The following is a 19,219-nucleotide window of genomic DNA, read 5'->3' as shown; positions in this document are numbered from 1 at the left end:
AGCCCACGATGTACAGAGAAAAGACATGGTGGGGTGTTTAGGGGAGCTGGCGTTAGTATATTGAAAGACGGAGAGGCAGCACGCATGATTAGTGAGTGGCAATTTAAGCCTGGCCGGTCAGACTTGAAGCCAAGGACCTGCATTCAGTGGCAGAGGACTAGGTTAACTTAGACAGCAGGCTCCTTTCAGTGCATCAGGGAGAGAGAGAGCACGCAGATAACAAACCGTCTTTGGCATTCTCGGAGAACAGCTTATAAGTCCACCAGCACAGCAGCAGTACAGACAGGAAAGCCCCAAATGGCTGAGAGAAGATGACCAATGGGACGTCAGACAGGAAAGGCTTCTGTCAACCGCATTAGGCTAATGTTTGGGAGTTGGGCTTGGATCCACCTGGAAACCAGTTTGGCACAAGGCCGAAAGCCTGTCTCTCTAACGGCATGTTGTTCCTCTGTCAGGAGAAGAGACGTAACGGAGGCTGCAAATAGTCTTCCTTTTGCTAAGCAACATCTGGATTTATCCTGAAAGGAGTATTCCGTTCCTCTTCTCTGGAAGCTGCAAATTAGAGCAAGGAAGCTAAGGCGTTGCTTTGCAAGCATTTGGCAGGGGTGGGGGGTACCGCAGAATGACCCACCTCTCACAAGAAGTTGCCCGTCGCATCTCTGCATTAGTTGCTGCCCTGCACTAGGACAGAACAGGCATTCATGCAGAGAGAGGAGGGGATTCCTCCTCTTGCCTCTTTAGAGTAAGAGGCACAGCAGTGCGCTCAGAGGTTTAGGGGGGTGGGCAGGGTTGGTGCAGAGGGCTGTTCCTGGGGAGCAACCAACCTGGGTGTATCACTCTCCCTGCATGTGTGAAGCATCCGTGTTACAACTGAGTGTGGAGGGAGGATAGTGGCTTCCTGCTGGGGGGTTTTGCACAGACCCTTGCATGTGGGAAACGAAGGAGGGGGTTCTCCTCTAGAATGCTGCACCTTCACGATCTTCCTTAAACACCTTATTCCTTTGTTCCCACAGCCTCTACAAATCCAAAAGCCGCACTGAAGTCCAAGATTGTTGCAGAATTTCGGGTAAGTCCAGTAACCTCTTCATCTTACTCGCTTTGTGCGTGGGCACGAGACCCGAAAAACCGTCAGTTTTTCAGCAGGAATGACAAACTGGTGGCCCTTGGTGCTCAAGTCATAAAGCAGGCCCTGGGGACCAGAGGTTGCCCGACTCCAACTCCCAGCAGCTGGTACGGCCCCTGTGACCAGGGAGGTTGCTGGTGGGAGTTGGCATCCAGAGACAACTGCAGGCCCACCGGTTCCCGGCCCCTGCCTTGAACTCTGCACCCATATCTGCCTTGAGATGGAGTGTCAATGAGGTAGCAGAGTGGGTAGGCTAGACACTCCAAGGAGCTCTGCGCGTTTTTTGAGCTACCCATAGGGATGCGGGGGTAAACAAGAAAGTTAAGAAGAGCTTACTGGATCAGGCCAGTGGCTCATCTAGTCCAGCATCCTGTTCCCACAGTGGCCAACCAAGGGAAGCCCACAAGCGGAATCCAAGCACAGTAGCACCAGCCTCTCTTGCTGCTGCCAGCAGCTGGTCTGAACGGGAAGGCAGAGCGTAGCCCTTGTGGCTAGTTGCCCTCTCCTACATGAATTTGTCCAGTCTTATTTTGAAGCTGAGGGGCGTAACTACCTCGGTGAGAGGGTAGTCCGTAGTTTTAGAAGGAGCCCCGTGAAGAAGTGCTTTTTTGGAAGCAGCACAAATATGGCCAGTCCCTTATATTTGAAAACATAAAATCTAGCATGTCTTGCTCATTCATTCATTCTCTCTCTCTCACACACGTAACCAGTCATGTGCTTGGATGCATTTTGACATATCCACATACAGTGGTGCCCCGCAAGACGAATGCCTCGCAAGACAAAAAACTCGCTAGACGAAAGGGTTTTTTGAGCTGCTTTGCAAGTCGAATTTCCCTATGGGCTTGCTTCCCAAGACGGAAACGTCTTGCAAGTTTGTTTCCTTTTTCTTAACACTGTTAATACAGTTGCGACTTGACTTCGAGGAGCAACTCATAGCACGTGGTGTGGTAGCCTTTTTTGAGGTTTTTAAAGACTTTGGTGATTTTTGAAGCTTTTCCAAAACTTTCCCGACACCGTGCTTCGCAAGACAAAAAAAATCGCAAGACGACAAAACTCGCGGAACGAATTAATTTCGTCTTGCGAGGCACCACTGTATTTAAAAAAGATTAGAAGGGACAGATTTGGAAATCCTATTACAAAGTCAATTTGTTTTGGGGTGCATGTGCCAGAATAGCAGGGCAAGACTCTGCTGCAAGCTGCAGGGCCAAAGTCTAGATCTTGGAGCCTTGTTAGCAGCTTGGTCAACCAGAGGAGGAGGAGGAGGAGAAGAGAGATATGCTGAATCCTGGGCATATCCGGGGCCTGCGTGTTCTTGTTGCTGGGTGTGTATTTAACGGTCACTTTTTGCCCACTGCCACACAGTGTGGTGCCCTGGTGGTCGAGATGGCAGTCAAGAGGTCAATGATCAGCACTGTACATGAGAGGGAGGTCAGGGAAATTGGGTGTTGGTGGAGAGAGGGGCAGAGAAGCTACCCTAGAAAAATGCCACGCCGGAAAAATGTCTTGCATGCCCCACACCTGCATTTCCCATCTTTCTGTACACCAGTGGGACTCCCTCCCTACCCCAAGAATTGGAAGCATTTGCACTGCATTCTTCTCTCCTTGCCTGCCTCACTGCAAAGTACTTTCAGCTTCATAAATCAGTTTGCTTCCATTTTTGTGTCTTGGCGGAATCCACATCTCTCTCATTTTCTCCCTCCCCACCCAGCCGCAGTCCCTGGTTGATGAACTGCTCTGCTACAAGCGTTCCGAGGACCAGATAGAGCTGAAGGAAAAGCAGCTCTCCACCATGCGAGTCGACGTCTGCAGCACCGAGACCCTGAAGTGCTTGAAAGGTGCAGTGCACAGGCGCCCCGCATCGGATTTCCCTTAAGCCACGTTGCCTTAAGAACTGCCCGAACCCTTACATATCCCTGCCTGTATACAAATACACACACGCCTATCCTCCCATGACCACCACCAAGGAGTAATAATAATAATAATAATTTATATTTATACCCCGCCCTCCCCAGCCAAGGCTGGGCTCAGAGCGGCTTACAAGCAATAATAAAAACAAGTTGAATGATTACAACTTAAAAACAAAATTAAAATACATTAAAATATTGAAACATTAAAATATTAAAATGTAGCCTCATCGCAGGAGGAGAAGGAAAGGAAAAAAGAAAGAGAGGGAGGGAATCAAATTGGCTGCAAGCCAAAGGCCAGGCGGAACAACTCTGTCTTACAGGCCCTGCGGAAAGAAATCCGATCCTGCAGGGCCCTGGTCTCATGAGGCAGAGCGTTCCACCAGACCGGAGCCAGAGTTGAAAAGGCCCTGGCTCTGGTTGAAGCCAATCTAACTTCCTTAGGGCCTGGGACCACTAGGGTGTTGCTATTTATGGACCTTGAGGCTCTCCATGGGGCATACCAGGACAGGCGGTCCCGTAGGTACGAGGGTCCTAGGCCGTGAAGGGCTTTAAAGGTCAAAAGCAGCACCTTAAATCTGTAGGGTCAATGGCTTGTCTCCACAAAGTTCTGCTCAGAGGAGATCCAGAGTAGTTAGGTCTACTAACTTAATTGGGTCTGCTCTGAAGATCTCCCAGGTGAGAGATGGGAGGGTCCACCATCTTCTGTGTGAGACAAGAATTAAAATCTGCCTTTGGGAGAGGGCTTTGTCTTGTATTCTAATTTCTCTCTCTCTTTGCTTTTTTGTTGTTTTGTTTTTTACTTTTATTTAGATGAGTTTGATTAGTTTGTTTTTTATTATATTGTATGTTGAAAAGTTTCAGCAATTTTTTTCCATTATTTTTAAATATATGGGTCTGAGTAGGACTAGCACTGACCATCGCCTGTTGATTTCTTTCAGGGGAGGAAGGGTTGGTCTCTCTTGCTTTCTCTCCTCCCCCTGCTAAGCCAAAAAAAACCACCCCTCCTTTCCCTTTCAGACAAAACAGGGGGAAAGAAATTCTCCAAGGAGTTTGAGGAGGCGAGTGCCAAGCTGGAAGAGTTTGTCAACAGCCTGGACAAGCAGGTGAAAAGCGGCCCATCCTTGACCGAGGTGCTGGAGAACGCGGGGATCTTCTATGAAGCGCAATACAAGGAGGTCAAGGTGGTGGCAAATGTGAGTGCAAAGGGGCTTCTCCACTCCATAAAGCAGCCTCCCAGCTGAGCACACCCATCAGTCCTGGGCATTGGCCAGCGGGGCTTGGTGGAGTTGCCGTCCGAAATGTCCCGCAGGCACCAAGTTCAGAAAGGCTAAAGCATCAACTGAGTCAGTGTAGTTAACCCAGTCTCATGTTCACTGGAAACCTGTGGCTTTCAAACTGCTATTGGGAGTGGAGGGCAGTTTTCCTCCAGAACTCTACTGAGGATTTCTTAATGAACAGATCGGTGGTGAACAAGAGAGCCAGTGTGGTGTAGTGGTTAAGAGCGGTAGTCTCGTAATCTGGGGAACCGGGTTCGCATCTCCGCTCCTCCACATGCAGCTGCTGGGTGACCTTGGGCCAGTCATACTTCTTTGAAGTCTCTCAGCCCCACTCACCTCACAGTGTGTTTGTTGTGGGGGAGGAAGGGAAAGGAGAATGTGAGACTCCTTAAAGGGAGTGAAAGGCGGGATATCAAATCCAAACTCCTCTTTTTCTTCTTCTTTTTCTGTGTAGCTCTGGGCAGCCACAGGAGAGCATTGGGCGTGCTCCAGAGTGTCCTCTTGGTTCATGCGGGGCAGCACCCAGGTGTAAGGGACAGAGTCTCTTTGGTGGTGGCACCAAAACATCATAGAGTTGGAAGGGATCCCGAGGGTCTTCTTGGAATCCCTTCCAATTCTCCAACCCGCTGCAACCACAGCTAAAGAATCACTGACAGTTGGCCACCCAGCCTCTGCTTAAAAATCTCCACCACCTCCTGAGGGGAAGTCTGTTCCACTGTCAAACAATCAGGAGGTTTTTCCCCCCTAATGTTTAGTCAGAGTCTTCTTTTTTTGTAATCTGAATGCATTGGTTCAGGTCCTACTTTCTGGACAGCAGAAAGCACAAATATTTGTGCATGCTTGTTAAAGGTCAGACATGAACACGGCTTTTCTCTCTCATTCCACCGCTTTGGCCAGGCTTACAAGACCTTTGCTAACAGAGTGAACAACCTCAAGAAGAAACTGGATCAGCTGAAGGCGACGCTTCCCGACCCTGAGGAATCGCCCGTCCCCTCCCCGAGCATGGACGCCCCTTCCCCGACTGGCTCGGAGTCTCCCTTCCCTGGGATGGGGGAGGACGACAACTCCCCGTCCCCAGGGGCAGAAAGGGAGAAGTCTCCGACTCCAGAGCCCGCAACGGACAATCGTGACGTGGAGGACATGGAGCTCTCCGATGTGGAGGAGGAGGAGGAGGCCCCAAAGATCATTGGTAGGTTGTCCATCAGGGGTTTTTTTTGATGGGGGGCTTTGAACTTAGGGAATGGCCACATGTAAAGATGTTTCTGGACTCTGCCATTCTGCGGGGTGGGAAGAGGTGAGGGATCTGTGGAGAAACGGGAGGGGAAACCTTCACTCTGTTGGGGAGACAAGCCAAGCGGTGGTTCCCAAATGCGCAGTACTGCCTCCTTGGGGACACTGGGGTTACTTAAGGCGGGGCACCAGAGTTTTAAATGACTATCGGAGTTTGAAAAGTTGGCAGCAAGAGCTGGTTCAAACTCATCAGTTTTGTTGAATGAATTAAACTAAATACAGTGGTACCTCGGGTTGCAGAAGCTTCAGGTTACATACACTTCAGGTTATAGACACCGCTAACCCAGAAATAGTACCTCGGGTTAAGAACTTTGCTTCAGGATAAGAACAGAAATCATGTGTCGGCAGCAGGAGGCCCCATTAGCTAAAGTGGTACCTCAGGTTAAGAACAGTTTCAGGTTAAGAATGGACCTCCAGAACGAATTAAGTTCTTAACCCGAGGTACCACTGTAGATTGAATCAGATTTTGTGATTCAATATGCACTTAATTACTGTTTTGAATTTTATCGTGTTCTTTCCGTTGTGGCTCGTGCAAAGAGCTATTCTATATAATGCTTTTCATAGGTTAGAGTAGGGAGCACTGGGGATGAGTTTAGGAAACCAAGCTGGCAGTGGACGCAGAAGGTTTAGGAAACACATAAACTGCCACATTGGGGGGCAGACGGGATAAGGAACTGAAATGGTTAGACTTGTTCTGAACTTTGTTTCGTGCACACAAACAGAGGAATGCAAACACGATGAATGACCATATGAATGAATTCTGTGCATTTTCCTTCTTCAACCTCGTGCCCTTTGGATGTTTGGCTGCCAATCCTATTATCCACTGTCAGCATGGGGAGTGTTCAGTGGTACCTCGCAAGACGAATGCCTCGCAAGACGGAAAACTCGCAAGAAGAAAGAGTTTTCCGTTTTTCGAGGTGCTTCACCAGACGAATTTCCCTATGGGCTTGCTTCGCAAGAAGAAAGCCCATAGGGAAATCTCCGGGGACCTCTTTTAAAATGCTGGCGGTCGGGAGCAAAGACTTTCGCCCACCGCCGGCCTTCAGAAGAGGTCCTGGACCTCTTCTGAAGGCCGGTGGGGGGCAAAAGTCTTTGCTCCCCCCCACCTGCCTTCCCGGGATAGCGGAGACTTCTCCGCTGAACCCTGGACGATCTTAAAATGCTGGCGGGCGGCAGCGAAGCCCTCCTGTCCCCGGAGCTTGCGGGGCGGGAGGTGGGGAGAAGGGCTTTTCTTCCCACCGCCAGCTTTCAGAACAGCCTTCGGTGGGAAGAAAAGCCCTTGTCCCCCCAGCCTAAAGAAGAGGTTGGGGGACAGACTGTCCCCGGACCTGGTCTGAAGGCGGTTTCCATAGGAACGCATTGATTGATTTTCAATGCATTCCTATGGGAAACCGTGCTTCGCAAGACGAAAAACTCGCAAGAAGAAAAAACTCGCAGAACGAATTAATTTCGTCTTGCGAGGCACCACTGTATTCTAAAACACCTGGAGGGTCCCTGCTTAAGGAAACTAAGCAGTGGACTGAGCAATGCCTTCTCCTCACTGTCTCCTCTCTGTGTCTTTTGCACCAGTGGACGAACGGAAAGAGAAGCCGGCTGTTTCCACAATGCCCCCCGCGAAGATGGCTGAAAGCGTCCCGAACACGTCTCCTTCCACGACAGCTGCAGCAGCAGTGCCACCACTGCAAGCCGCAGCAGCAGCGCTCCCTGCTCCGGTTGCGGCAACGCTGGCTCCAAGCCCCATCACCCCTACAACCCCTAAGCCGGCCACCCCAGCAGCACCCCTTCCCCAGTCCCCTGCCCTCACCTTGCCGAACCTCGCCAATGTGGATTTGGCCAAGATCAGCTCCATTCTCAGCAGCCTCACCTCGGTGATGAAGAACACAGGTGAGAGTCGCGGGTCCTGGTGCTCTGTGACAACTGGACTGGGTCTTGTGTCAAGGGGTGGAGTCCTTTGCAGGCTGAATAAATGACGCAAACTGGGCGTATGTTCTCCTTGCACAACCTACCTCTGTGCTTGTTAGTTGTGGGAGGGGCAGCGGCACTGAAGCCCCCAACACTGGAAACTGCACTTGGCCACCCTTCTTGGTGTGAGGTCTGCATTGCTTGCTCCCTTTTTCCAGCATACCTTTCTGCCCATGAGAGCTAGAAAAGTTTTTTGTTGTTGTTTTTTAGTGGAAATGTTTGGGAAACTGAATTCTCCTCCAAACTCTGCTTCTTACGAGTTTTCTTCACCTCCACAAAGTCCTAGCCCAGGGGTCTGCAACCTTTAAGACAAAAAGAGCCACTTGGACCAGTTTCTGAAGAGCTGCAAAACCATTACGACATTTAAAACAAATATATCTCCGGAGCCGCAATCTGACAGCGGGCGGGAAGGTGACGTCGGGACGGTGCGTGACTAACGCACGCACTGCCCCCATGCAACGTCACAGCCAGTACAGCGCCCGCCACAGTGGGGAGTGTCGGGGCGCACAATGCGCCTCCTCCCCTCACTAGTATCCGCCCCGGAGCCACAGCAAAGGTGTAAAAGAGCCACATGCGGCTCCGGAGCTGCGGGTTTCAGACCCCTGGCCTAGCCCAACCTGACTTCCCAGCCTTTGGCACCCTCTCTCCCTCTTGCGGTTTTTTTATACAGTGCGTGAGCTTCTTGGAGTTTTGGGGTGAGCCGTGGTCTTTATCCTGGCTCTGGGGTGTGTCAGACCCAGAGGCTTCTGTATAATTCCACGTTGTGCAACCTTTTCTTCCCTCCAGGCGTCAGTCCTGCCTCGAGACCTTCGCCTGGCACCCCAACCAGCCCAACGACACTTATGAGCGGCCTGAAGACCACAGGGATGGGCCCCCTGACTGCCCCTCCAAACCCTTTGGCCAATATCTTCTCCAAAGTCGAGATCACCCCCGAAAGTATCCTCTCGGTGCTCTCCAAGAGCCAGAGTCAGTCTGCACCAGGCCTGCAAGGTAAGTGGGTAGTCAGCCTGGGAGGGATGGGGCCAGTGGTCAGACTGGGCCTCCCGCGAGCATCAATGGGGGACTCCCTTACTGGAATGGACCTTCTTAGTTATCCCCCCTGGCTGATGCAGCTTGCTCCTTGAAGAGCAGCTTCGAGCTTAAAATGTGCCAGAATGTCCTTAGTATTGTTTTCAGGGGGAATGTTTATTTAGGGTGATTTCATACTCCTGGTTAACCCATTGGAATCAGCTGCCTTAATGTTGGATGCCATCTTCAGCTTATATTCATTTTGCAAAAGTTGGGATCCAAGTAAGTTCTACTTAATGGACTGAGATTCAGTTGCGTTGGGTAATTTAAGCAGTTCTACGCGGGTGGCGCTGTGGGTTAAACCACAGAGCCTAGGACTTGCTGATCAGAAGGTTGGCAGTTCGAATCCCCGCGACGGGGTGAGCTCCCGTTGCTCGGTCCCTGCTCCTGCCAACCTCGCAGTTCGAAAGCACGTCAGAGTGCAAGTAGATAAATAGGTACCCCTCCAGTGGGAAGGTAAATGGCGTTTCCGTACGCTGCTCTGGTTCGCCAGAAGCGGCTTATTCATGCTGGCCGCATGACCCGGAAGCTGTATGCCGGCTCTCTCGGCCAGTAAAGCGAGATGAGCGCTGCAACCCCAGAGTTGTCCGCGACTGGACCTAACGGTCAGGGGTCCCTTTACCTTTTTACTCTTAAGTAGGACTAACATTTGAGACAACCCAGTATCCCGAAATCACAGTGATACATAAAATAACTTGTGGCCACGTGCCTGTTTGACTCAGGTAGAGGGGAATTAGGGCTCTCGGAGGCCACGTTGAGATTGGCACAACTCTGCGGTTGCAGATTGGGCCTTCCCAGCCCCTTGACCAGCAACAAAACAGCCCAGTAAAACGGTTAGATAAAATAACAACCTGGGTTGGCTTAGATTCTAAAAGGATTTATAAAAGAACTGGCAAAGGTTCGCTGAAAGGCTGCTGCTTTATGGAGGTGGTTCTCTTGCCCCTCTTGCTTCTTGATCAAAATGTTCCTCTTCCGCTCCAGGTCTGTCCTCGTTCCTCCAGAGTGTGGCTGGGAACACAGCCCAGCCCACCGAGATGGCATCCCAGAGTACGTCGGCATCGCCGGCCAACACGACGGCTTCTTCTGTAAAAGGAAGGAACATTTCCTCTAATGCTCAGCCCTTCATGCCCCAGAGTTTTGGCTATTCTCCAAATTCTTCCTCCTCGGCTGAGGTCTCTTCCACCTCGGTCAACAAGGTTCCTTCTGTGGGGCTCCCCAGTTCCAGTTTCAAGCCTCCCACCAATTCCTTGGGGTTCTCCAGCTCCCACAACGTCAGCCCTTCCCTTCGGCCGGCAGAGAACCCCACGAGCCAATCCTCCGAGCTGGCGGAGGCCAAGCACGAGTTGGAACCCCCTTCCCCGAGTCTGGAAATGAAGATACACAACTTCCTGAAGGGGAACCCAGGTTTCAGCGGCTTGAACCTCAACATCCCCATTCTGAGCAGCCTGGGGTCTGCCGCCGCGCCCCCCGAGAGCCAGTCGTCTTCCTCTGATTTCAACCGCGGACCCACCAGCACCTCTATGGACAGCATTGATGGGACTCCCGTCCGGGACGAGAGGAGCGGGACTCCGACTCAGGATGAGATGATGGACAAGCCGTCATCCAGCAACGTGGACACCATGTCGCTGCTGTCAAAGATCATCAGCCCCGGATCCTCTACTCCGAGTAGCACAAGGTCACCCCTTCAGAGCCGGGATGACAGCTACCCCCAGGAATTGTCCAACTCGGTGTACAGGTCCTTCAGCTTGAGCCGAGATTCTCCAGCCGGCATGTACAAGCAGTCTTCTGATGGGATAGAGTTGCCTTCCTCTTTAATGGACTCCCCGCAAGAGAAGTTCTACCCAGACACCTCCTTCCAGGAGGATGAAGACTACCGTGACTTTGATTACTCCGGCCCACCGCCTTCGGCTTTGGTGAACCTGGAGAAGCAGCCAGGAAAGTCAATCCTGAAGTCCACCAAGCTTTCTGACCCCTCCGAGTACCCGTCTGTTCTGTCAAGTTACGGTCAACGTGGCTCCGGGTTTGGCCTGAAATCTGCTTTCCCCCAGTCAATGAGAGCTCTCCACGACCAGAGCGAAAGCTGCGACCCATTGCCTTCGCCTGGAATATACGGGGGCTACGGTTTGCGGGGAAACGACTCCGGCTCGGATGCTTCGCCTACGCCGAGCAAGAACGATGTCTTTTTCCCACCGGATTCCAACCACAACAGCTTGTCCAAACCCATGCCTCAGAAGCAGTATCCGGATTCCCCTCACTTGGTCCCTCAAAGGTCGCTTTTCTCCCCGCAGAACGCGCTCCTGGCCCCGGCCAGCAGACTCCCCACGAGCAACGCAGACAAGCCCGTCGTGTCTTCCATCTCCGCCACTTCGACCATTGAATTCAAGAACATGCTGAAGAACGCCTCCCGCAAGCCCTCGGACGAGAGCAAGCATTTCGGCCAGGTTGCGAAAGGGGGCCCCAGCGACAGCACGGGCCTGTCCGGCCTTGGCCAGGTGGGGGTTGCTCCTGGGGGGGAGCAGCAGAAGCAGCAAGAGGAGCATTACCGGATCGAGACCAGGGTGTCGTCATCCTGCCTAGACTTGCCCGACAGCACCGAAGAGAAGGGAGCCCCCATCGAAACGCTGGGCTACCACAATGCCTCCAACAGAGGCATGTCAGGCGAGCCGATTCAAACAGTAGAGTCCATAAGAGTCCTTGGGAAAGGGAGCCGAGGCCACGGGCGAGAGACCCCCAGAGCAGGGTGGTTTGAGTTGAGCAGCGCAGGTAGTACCTTCGATAACGGTCCTTCGGGTACGACGGAGATGCCAGCCTTGGGTGGCGGCGGTGGTGGCGGCGGCAGCGGCGTGTCCGGCTTCCCGACCCAGTACAAAGACCGTGGGCCGCCGTTCCAGGAGAACGTCAACAACTTCCGACCCGGCGGCTTTGCCGCTGCCGCCTTCGACCGCCACGTGCCGCCCCCTCCCCTTGAGCATGGGGCGTCTTTCCCCATGGACCAAATTGGGCCGCCTCCCCCCACAGGGCCTCAGTCCCTGCCTCCGAAGGATCTCGGCAGCCTTTTCTCCCGGGACCACTCAGTCCCCCCGCCCCGGATGCCGTCGGTGGATCACGCCGGCCCTTTCTCAAAGGAAGCCGCCTCCCCGCTCGGCCTGCCCCACGGCGTCCCCCCGCCTCCCTCCTTGGAACGCAGCGGGGTGCCCTTCCCCACCCAGCCGCCCCCTCCTCTCCCCGGGGATCACGGCAGCGTCCCGTTCTCCAGCCCGCCGCCCCCTCCCGGGGACCTCGGACTCCCGTTCCCGGCTCCCCCACTAGCGGCCGAGCGCCAGAGCCCCTTGGCCGCACACCAGGGGACAATGAAGGAGCATTTTAGCATGCCGTCGGGAGCTTCTCGGGACCAGCTGGGCCAGGGGCAGCGCGACCACGGCGGCCGGGCGAGAGAGAACCTGGGCCTGGGCACCCTCCCAAGAGATTCTCTGAGCGCGGCCCTTAACATCAGCTCCTCTGTCCCCCCTCACCGGGACGCCACAAACCGAGGCGGGCTGGGGATGAGAAGCCAGAGGCCGGATTTCCGACCCAGGGAATTGTTCTTAAACAGAGACCCCTTTAACAGCTTAAAAAGGCCTCGGCCCCCCTTCGCCAGGGGCCCCCCCTTCTTCGCACCAAAACGCCCCTTCTTCCCTCCCAGGTACTGAATGAAGGTGTTCCAGAACTTTTCTAGAGAGCGGCGGAAGTGACACCTTCACTTTCGTTTTATGTTTAAAGTCTTTTCTTTAAAAACAAGAACAGCAAACCAGTCTGCCCCTTAAAGGGCCCCACAACTTTTTTCGTTGTCAATTAAGGTATGTTCTGTACTTCAGTGCATTTATTGCATTCTCCCCTCCCCTCCCCCCCCCCCCCAATTTTCATTCTCTTTGCTTGTTTGGAGGGGCTTTTTAGTTGACGGCCTAAATTTAGAGAGTGATTTTGGGTTTTGGCTTTCCTTTTTTGCAGAATAACTAAAAACCTAACCATAAAGTGAACGTAGAAATAAAGACTTTTCAGTTCATGAAACATAGGGTTATATTTTTAATATATATATATATATATATATATATATATATATATATATATTGAGCCAACGCATAGCAAATTGGGACTCCCCTAGCATTGAAGTCAAGAGTTAGGAGAAAAGATCCTAACACAATTTAGGAAGAGAAAAGGTCCAAGAAGTCAAAGCTTGCCTTTCATGCTGTCGCTTTTAACTCTTCTTGTGCCTCTTTTCCTTTTTTTTTTTTTTTTTTTTTTTTTTTGGGTCAGAATCACTCTCCCCGCACCCTTCAATGACCTGGGCTGATTCTTCATGGGCACATTTGCTTGAGTCAACCCTGTAGGGGAAAGGGAAGGATTTGCTAATTCTGTGCACCTGTTAACCCCTTTTTCTTGCTTCCTTGCAGTCCTTTAGGTTCTTTAAAGTTCACATACATTTCTCAGATTGGCCAAGGGATGGGAACGGGAGAAGCCCATGACTCCACTTTGCCTGGGGTCTCGAGGGCTTGAAAGAGATTGTTATCTGGAGACAGGTTATGCACAGGGTGGGTAATGGGCAAATTCTCTCCTGGTGCTTATAGCCGGCTGAGGCTGCTGGAGTCATTTTGAAGGGGCCGGCGGGGAGCAGGTATGGCCCAAGCTCTCCCCTTGGTCACCTTCCTCTTGAAGCCAGCTATGCATTGCCAAAGGCTGCTGCTCTTCAATCCCTCCCTCACCCCCATATTATAAGCGGGCAGGATTTGGCCAGGACTCTGTTGAGAGTTGCCAAGCTCTCCTTTTTCTGAACTTAGTTTGCTCAGATAGCGAGCTTTGCGCTCTTTAAGGAGAGGAATGGGCAAGGAGGTGCCATCAGTCAGTGAAAACGGCTTGGTTAATGCGTAGCATTTTGTACAGGGCATCTGAGCCTCAACAGACACATTGGCCTAGTGAATTTCAGCTCCCTCCAATTGGGTTCCACGGAGAATGGCTGTAGCTGATGCCAGGCGACTCCTGCTTCCATCTGCTCAAGCCTTTTCCCGCTTTCCCTCCCCCAAAATCCCTCCTCGAAAGCGGAGCTGTTCTCAAGTTCCCAGATGAACTCCACCCAGATTCTCTTCTCTACTGTCTCCCCTCCCGCCTCTTACCTGCCCATTTACCTCCTTATTTTTCTCTCAACGCAGCTGTGGGCGTAGACGACTTTTCTGTAAAAACTGGGATTCACTTAATAGCCACGTTTTCTTTAAGGCAACAGGAAAGTTGCATTTAAAAAAATATATATGTTAGGAATAATCTGCTATTCTGTGCATTTGAAACAATATTCCACAGCTCATATGTGCACAGTTTTCCTTTTTTTTAAAAAAGTGCATAGCATGAACAGTTTTTATATATCAGGTAGCTCTTGAAGGTCCAGGGGTTATGAAGAGTTTGGTTTTATTAAAACCTGACAGTTTTAAAATGCCAAGGCTCTAAAAAAGGGGGGAGTAGTTTTCCCTACAGTCCTCCTTGATCCACCCAATCTGGGTGATGTCTACTCCCAGGGTTTTTTCCCCTGAAAAATTAATTTTAGCGAATGGCAGACCTCAAAAGGGTAAACTCAAGTTCATTCAGATCCTGTTGTTCTGATCCCCAACCCCAAGAAGAGATTGTCACGAACCATATTAAGGGTCTGTGACTCAAGAGCTCATCTCTTCCCAGGAAGCAGGAAAGTCGAGTTTAAATCCTCTCGCAAGCTGACTGTGCACCCGGCAGGACCCCTCTCAGAGATCCCTGGTTGCTACTGGCTTGTGAGCACAGGAACATGAACACCCCTCCCCAGAACTGAAATTCCCAAAAGTGCTTGCAGGGAGGGGGCGCCCATCTGATAAACCAGCTTAACCTCGCTATTGTGAAGCTCCAATTGCACCTGTCATTCAGGAAAAAAAACATATCTCCCCCCCCCCCACCCCTTGTGACACAAGGGAGCTAACAACAGTCTGTGGCTAATCTGTACAGCTAATCTCTCTCTTAACTGCATGACTTCTGCTGCCACTCTAGATTAAAGTGTTTCATCTTTAGACATTAGGGAGGTTTTGTGGGTCTACTCCTCCCCCCTAAGAAACTTACTTGCATTATGCTGTATATAAACCCACGGGGCCGAAATCCATCGCAGCTTTCTCCCGCGTCAGACCAGTTCGTTCTGCTCAGCAGAGCTTTCTCTTGAAGCGTTCCCCGAGTCGGCTTCTTAGATTTCCCCACGGTTTCTTCAGAACAGGCTTCACAATTTGCAGAGGGACTCAAAACCAATATTGAAAACGAGCAAAGGTGGTTTGGCGGCGGCGCAGTTTTCTTTGTTTTTCCTTCCTAGGAGAATAGAATGTGAAACTTCTTATTTCTGCTGCTCTCTTTCTCTCTGTGGCGATTCCATGGATCCTTTTTAAAAAAAGAAAATTAACCCGTGGGCGATGGAAAGCACCCTCAGAGTTAACCGCTACTCAGATTGCTGCAGAATGCTAAGAATTGGGGGGGTGCCATTGTGGCGGGGGGAGGGCTTCTTGCAGGAAAAGTGAACCTGTAAGAAAGACAAAAATATTTTAATGGTAAGAGTTCCATGTCTTTTCCCTCTTCTCCCCCAATTCTCTCTCTCATGTATATATATATTCATATATATATATATGAGAATGATTTTGTGCTTTTACTTTAAGATGTTCGCAGTTAGCAATGTACATATGTGTGTGTAAAAAAAAAAAACAGAACAAAAAAGGTTAGGTTGTTGGACAGGGAGGATTTCCCTGTCTCTGGTTTCTTCACGCACCCTTTCCATTTGCTGTTACTTTTGTATTTCACCTGACAAGGAGAGAAACAAAATGGAAATAAGAAATAAACATGTATTTTTTAAGGAAAACCTTAGTCTCTCTCATGAAGGGCAGAATTTCCTAGGAGAGGAAGGGAGGCACAGAACTCTCCTCCCCCCCTTACTTTCCAGCCGTTTTGGAAAGGGGGGGGTGTCTGGCGGGGGTTGAAAGTATCCCGTTTATGGAACCCACTTCTCACTGATGACAAAAAAGTAACTTTCATGGCAGATTTTTATAGGGTCATTGGGGTGGGAGCAGCACCCTCCCCAGATTTCTTGGTGTCCATTATTCCTCCGGCGCAAGTTCCCCTTGGATACGCATTTTGACCTTCCGAGGCAAAATTACTTGCATAGTGCAGGGGAAATAGCGCATTTCATTCTGGGGTGGTGGTGGGGCACTTGGCATGTTTGCAGAGCCGAATCTCGGGGCAGGGGGTAGCTTTCAGGGTTGGGGGGAACGCGAGGGAACCTGCTTCCCATATTAAGGGAGCAGATGTTTTGGGGATACACCCCATTCTCCCCCGGAAGTGTGCGGCTGTGCTGCCATTTTGGAAGGGGGGAAAAAACAAACACTGTACATAATCGATGTGTTTTTCATTTTCTTTGTGTGTGCCTGTTTTAAGAGGAGGGGCGGGGAGAATTTAAAAATTGTTGGCTTGGTTTTATTTTCAAGTGTTTTCTTGTGGGGGGAGTTGCAGGGGGAACGAGGGGGGGCCGAGAACCCGATGTGCATTGGGCTGAAGAGCAAGCAACTGCAGACCGTCTTCTTGATTGTATATTAACACGATTTAATAAAATACCCTAGTTTGAATGTTTTATATATACATACATATATATATATATATCTACACTTCTTGTAAATAAGCGCTCTCTTAAGTGTGCAATAGGTGCATAAGGTTGAGAACGGGACCCCCACCCACCCATCCCTTCCTTGCTTTGCAACCTGGAATCGGAGCCGGATCGGCGCCAACCCAGCCTGGAGGGGGGAGAGCAGAGCAGATGGAAGAGCCGCCTCCGATTTCCGAAAGACCCACAGCGCTCCCCGTTGGAGGAAGTCTTGACTGTTGCTCTTTTAATTTATGCATCTTGTCTCTGTGTTGGAAAGGAGGTCTGGAAACCAATTCCAAAGCTTAAAACACAAATCAGAGCAGTGCGGTTTGTTTTGCTTTGCTTTTTGAGGTTCTCTCTCTCTCCCCCTCCCCCGCCCTCTCTCCCTCCTTCCTTATTTTTGTATTGTATACTAATAAAGTGTTCTTGACTTGTTGTGGCCTCCATTTCTAGGAGAAAAGGGACCCAGCTCTCTGCCCTGTGGATTGGGCTCCAAGGCAGCATGTGATACATTTTATTTCAATTTTGCGGGGGGGAAATGGGGATTTTGTGCATCTTGACCATTCCTGGCCTGCAGATAATTCTGAAAGAAATCGAATGGGTGTTTTGTTTTTTTTTTGTCAAATCTTTGTTTCCATTGTTGGGCAAAGCTCATTTTGCCTCTGTGTCCAACCCCTACCCCCTTTTCCCTCTTGGTTATAAAATGTTAAAAGCTCTTTTTAAAATAATAATAATAATCATCATCACTGTTTTGAGGCTAAGTATTGGGTAGACGGGTAGTTCTTAAAATAACTTGAAACATCTGTTTGGGGTAGAGGGCACGAGAACCCACATTTACCGTCTTCAGAAGGCGCAGTCTTGCTGGAACAAACAAGCCTTCTAAAAAACAGGTCTGGCACTTCTGGCTCCCGACCTGGGCTGCAGCACACATTTGACTATATTTTCATAAAGGAATGTACTTACAGCATGGGAAGGGATCTGCGTGGCTCCAGTTGAACTTCAAAGACACTGCTGCCTTACGATATGACCCCCCTACCCTAATGACAAGGAGAGCTTTATTTTCACTACTTGTGGTACAAAGGAGAAGGTGGCCTTTAGAAAATGTGTTTGCGTGCGCCTGCTTGCACTCGCAATCTCAGGCAGTGGCAGCAGCTCAGTGCACCAGTGCTTTACTGATACGTTGGGGACTCTCTAGCTGTGATTTCTGTATTTCAGGGGGTTGAACTATATAACTCTTGAGGTCCCTTCCAAGGGAACTGTGTGCCTATTTTGTGTGTGTGTGTGTGTGTGTGTGTGTGTGTGTGTGTGTGTGTGTGTTGGAGGGGGAGGTTTTAACAGCGCTTCCCATTTCATCTACCGGATAAAGTCATTCTGATCAGGTACTTCGCTACTGCCACAGCACATGTAAAGTTTTTTAAAGGCCTGAAACAAGAGTTAAGAATTGTTGGGTGCTGGGTCTGCCCAAAGGGAACCCGTGTGGTCCAAAATCGTGGTCTCATAGCAGCCAAGCGGGTGCCTATTATAGGAAGCCCACATGTAGGGAGGTAGTTGAGGCAAATCGGAGCTAGTAGCCATGGATCGCTTTATCCTCCATGATTCATTAAAAGCATCACAATTGGTAAATTGTGTGTTGGGGGGGTGTTTAGCTCATGCCACCACCCTGGCAAAGCCAAAACCTTTAAAAGCCCGCTGTTTGTTCTCTGTCTCAGTAGACTTGCTTAAACTGGTTTGTGCACGCTCCTAAACACCCATCCAAACGCTGCTTCTTAGGAAGCGAACCTCCCGTCTTGCGCTGGTTTGCAGAGGACTGTGGCCTTACGGGATCAGGGTCCTCGTCGCTCAAGTCTGCTGTGGTGGCATTCAAGCGGCAGCTCAAACATTAAGCCCCTCACCTTTCTCGCCGGAGTAGAGTGGGGGCAGCAGGCGGTCAGTCAACCAGTTGAGCAGTGACAGGCTGGGTTTTTTTTAAATCGGAGAATACTAATTTCAGGGTGCAAAGCTTTCCCACCTGTGCACCCACTCTTGTGATTGGTGGTGGTCAAAATACTATCAGGCCATATGCATCCAAGGGAAGAATGCAGAAATGTCCATCATCGTGGAGGAGACTACCATTGCAAAACTTTTTCTGGGGGTGGGGGACAGCTAAGGAGCCTCTGGTAACTGGTTTTGCTTGGGTTTTTTGTTGACTGAACAGTATTTCTGCAGCCAGGAGTCACCCTTTTGTCAGTGGCTTCATCTAGGAAGTGTTTTCATTTGGGGGGGGGGGGTGAGCTTTCCAGGGTGGCAAACCCACTGGCTCTACACCCTGTTGCATGCTCATCCTGCTGGTCTTGTTTTTATGGGATCTTCCGCAAGTCCGTACCTAAGTATGTATAACCGTGCCAACTCTTGGGGCAGGCATAACTAGGGTGTGCCTGATAGCACCCCCAATTGAATGGGGGGGGACACACCCATCTGTATTGTTTGTGCCCGTGAAATCAGAAGGCTGCATAGAAATCTGGCTTAGAAGTTTGTGTGGAGGGCTGGCAACTAACAAGGACAACAGCAGACCCGCAGAGGGCCATAAATCCCCACTGGAAAAAGATGATTATGCGAGGGGAAAGTATATTAGTCTTGGAACGGGTGAGGCGGAGTTTCGTCACTGGACTGGCTCCCTGCTCCCAAGGGTTGAGCACTTCGGTCCATCTCAGTGACCCTAGAATGCTCTCACACAAGAGTTATCTGGGGCCTTTCTGCTTGCCAAGTACAGTATGACTTCTCTAGTCTCAGGCCTGGTTCCTTAAACATGCAGAGGGAGATGTCTAGCCTAGCTGATCTCAAGAGGATGGCAAGTGGGGCCCTGCTTGCATCTCCATACCAAGAAAAGCACCTTTGGGTTTCCAACCAAAGAGCCATCACAAAGCTTTCCAAACTTGCCTATAACTAGTAAGGT

General features: G+C 50.6%; 1 protein-coding gene across 1 annotated transcript in view; it reads left to right on the top strand.

Moving 5' to 3' along the window:
• Window positions 1-14,568, top strand: part of RPRD2 (regulation of nuclear pre-mRNA domain containing 2) — a 39,991-nt gene extending 25,423 nt beyond the window's left edge. Inside the window, 8 exon segments of the mRNA XM_028710889.2 lie at window positions 1,014-1,066; window positions 2,832-2,958; window positions 4,048-4,223; window positions 5,205-5,496; window positions 7,167-7,481; window positions 8,346-8,549; window positions 9,609-12,233; window positions 12,236-14,568. Coding sequence (XP_028566722.2) covers window positions 1,014-1,066; window positions 2,832-2,958; window positions 4,048-4,223; window positions 5,205-5,496; window positions 7,167-7,481; window positions 8,346-8,549; window positions 9,609-12,233; window positions 12,236-12,342 — 3,899 coding nt within the window. The 3' untranslated portion in view covers window positions 12,343-14,568.
• Window positions 14,569-19,219: the final 4,651 nt, after the last annotated feature.

Source organism: Podarcis muralis, chromosome 16 (assembly GCF_964188315.1).
Source record: "Podarcis muralis chromosome 16, rPodMur119.hap1.1, whole genome shotgun sequence".
Classification (NCBI taxonomy): Eukaryota; Metazoa; Chordata; class Lepidosauria; order Squamata; family Lacertidae; genus Podarcis; species Podarcis muralis.
This window is presented reverse-complemented; position numbering and strand designations above follow the sequence as displayed.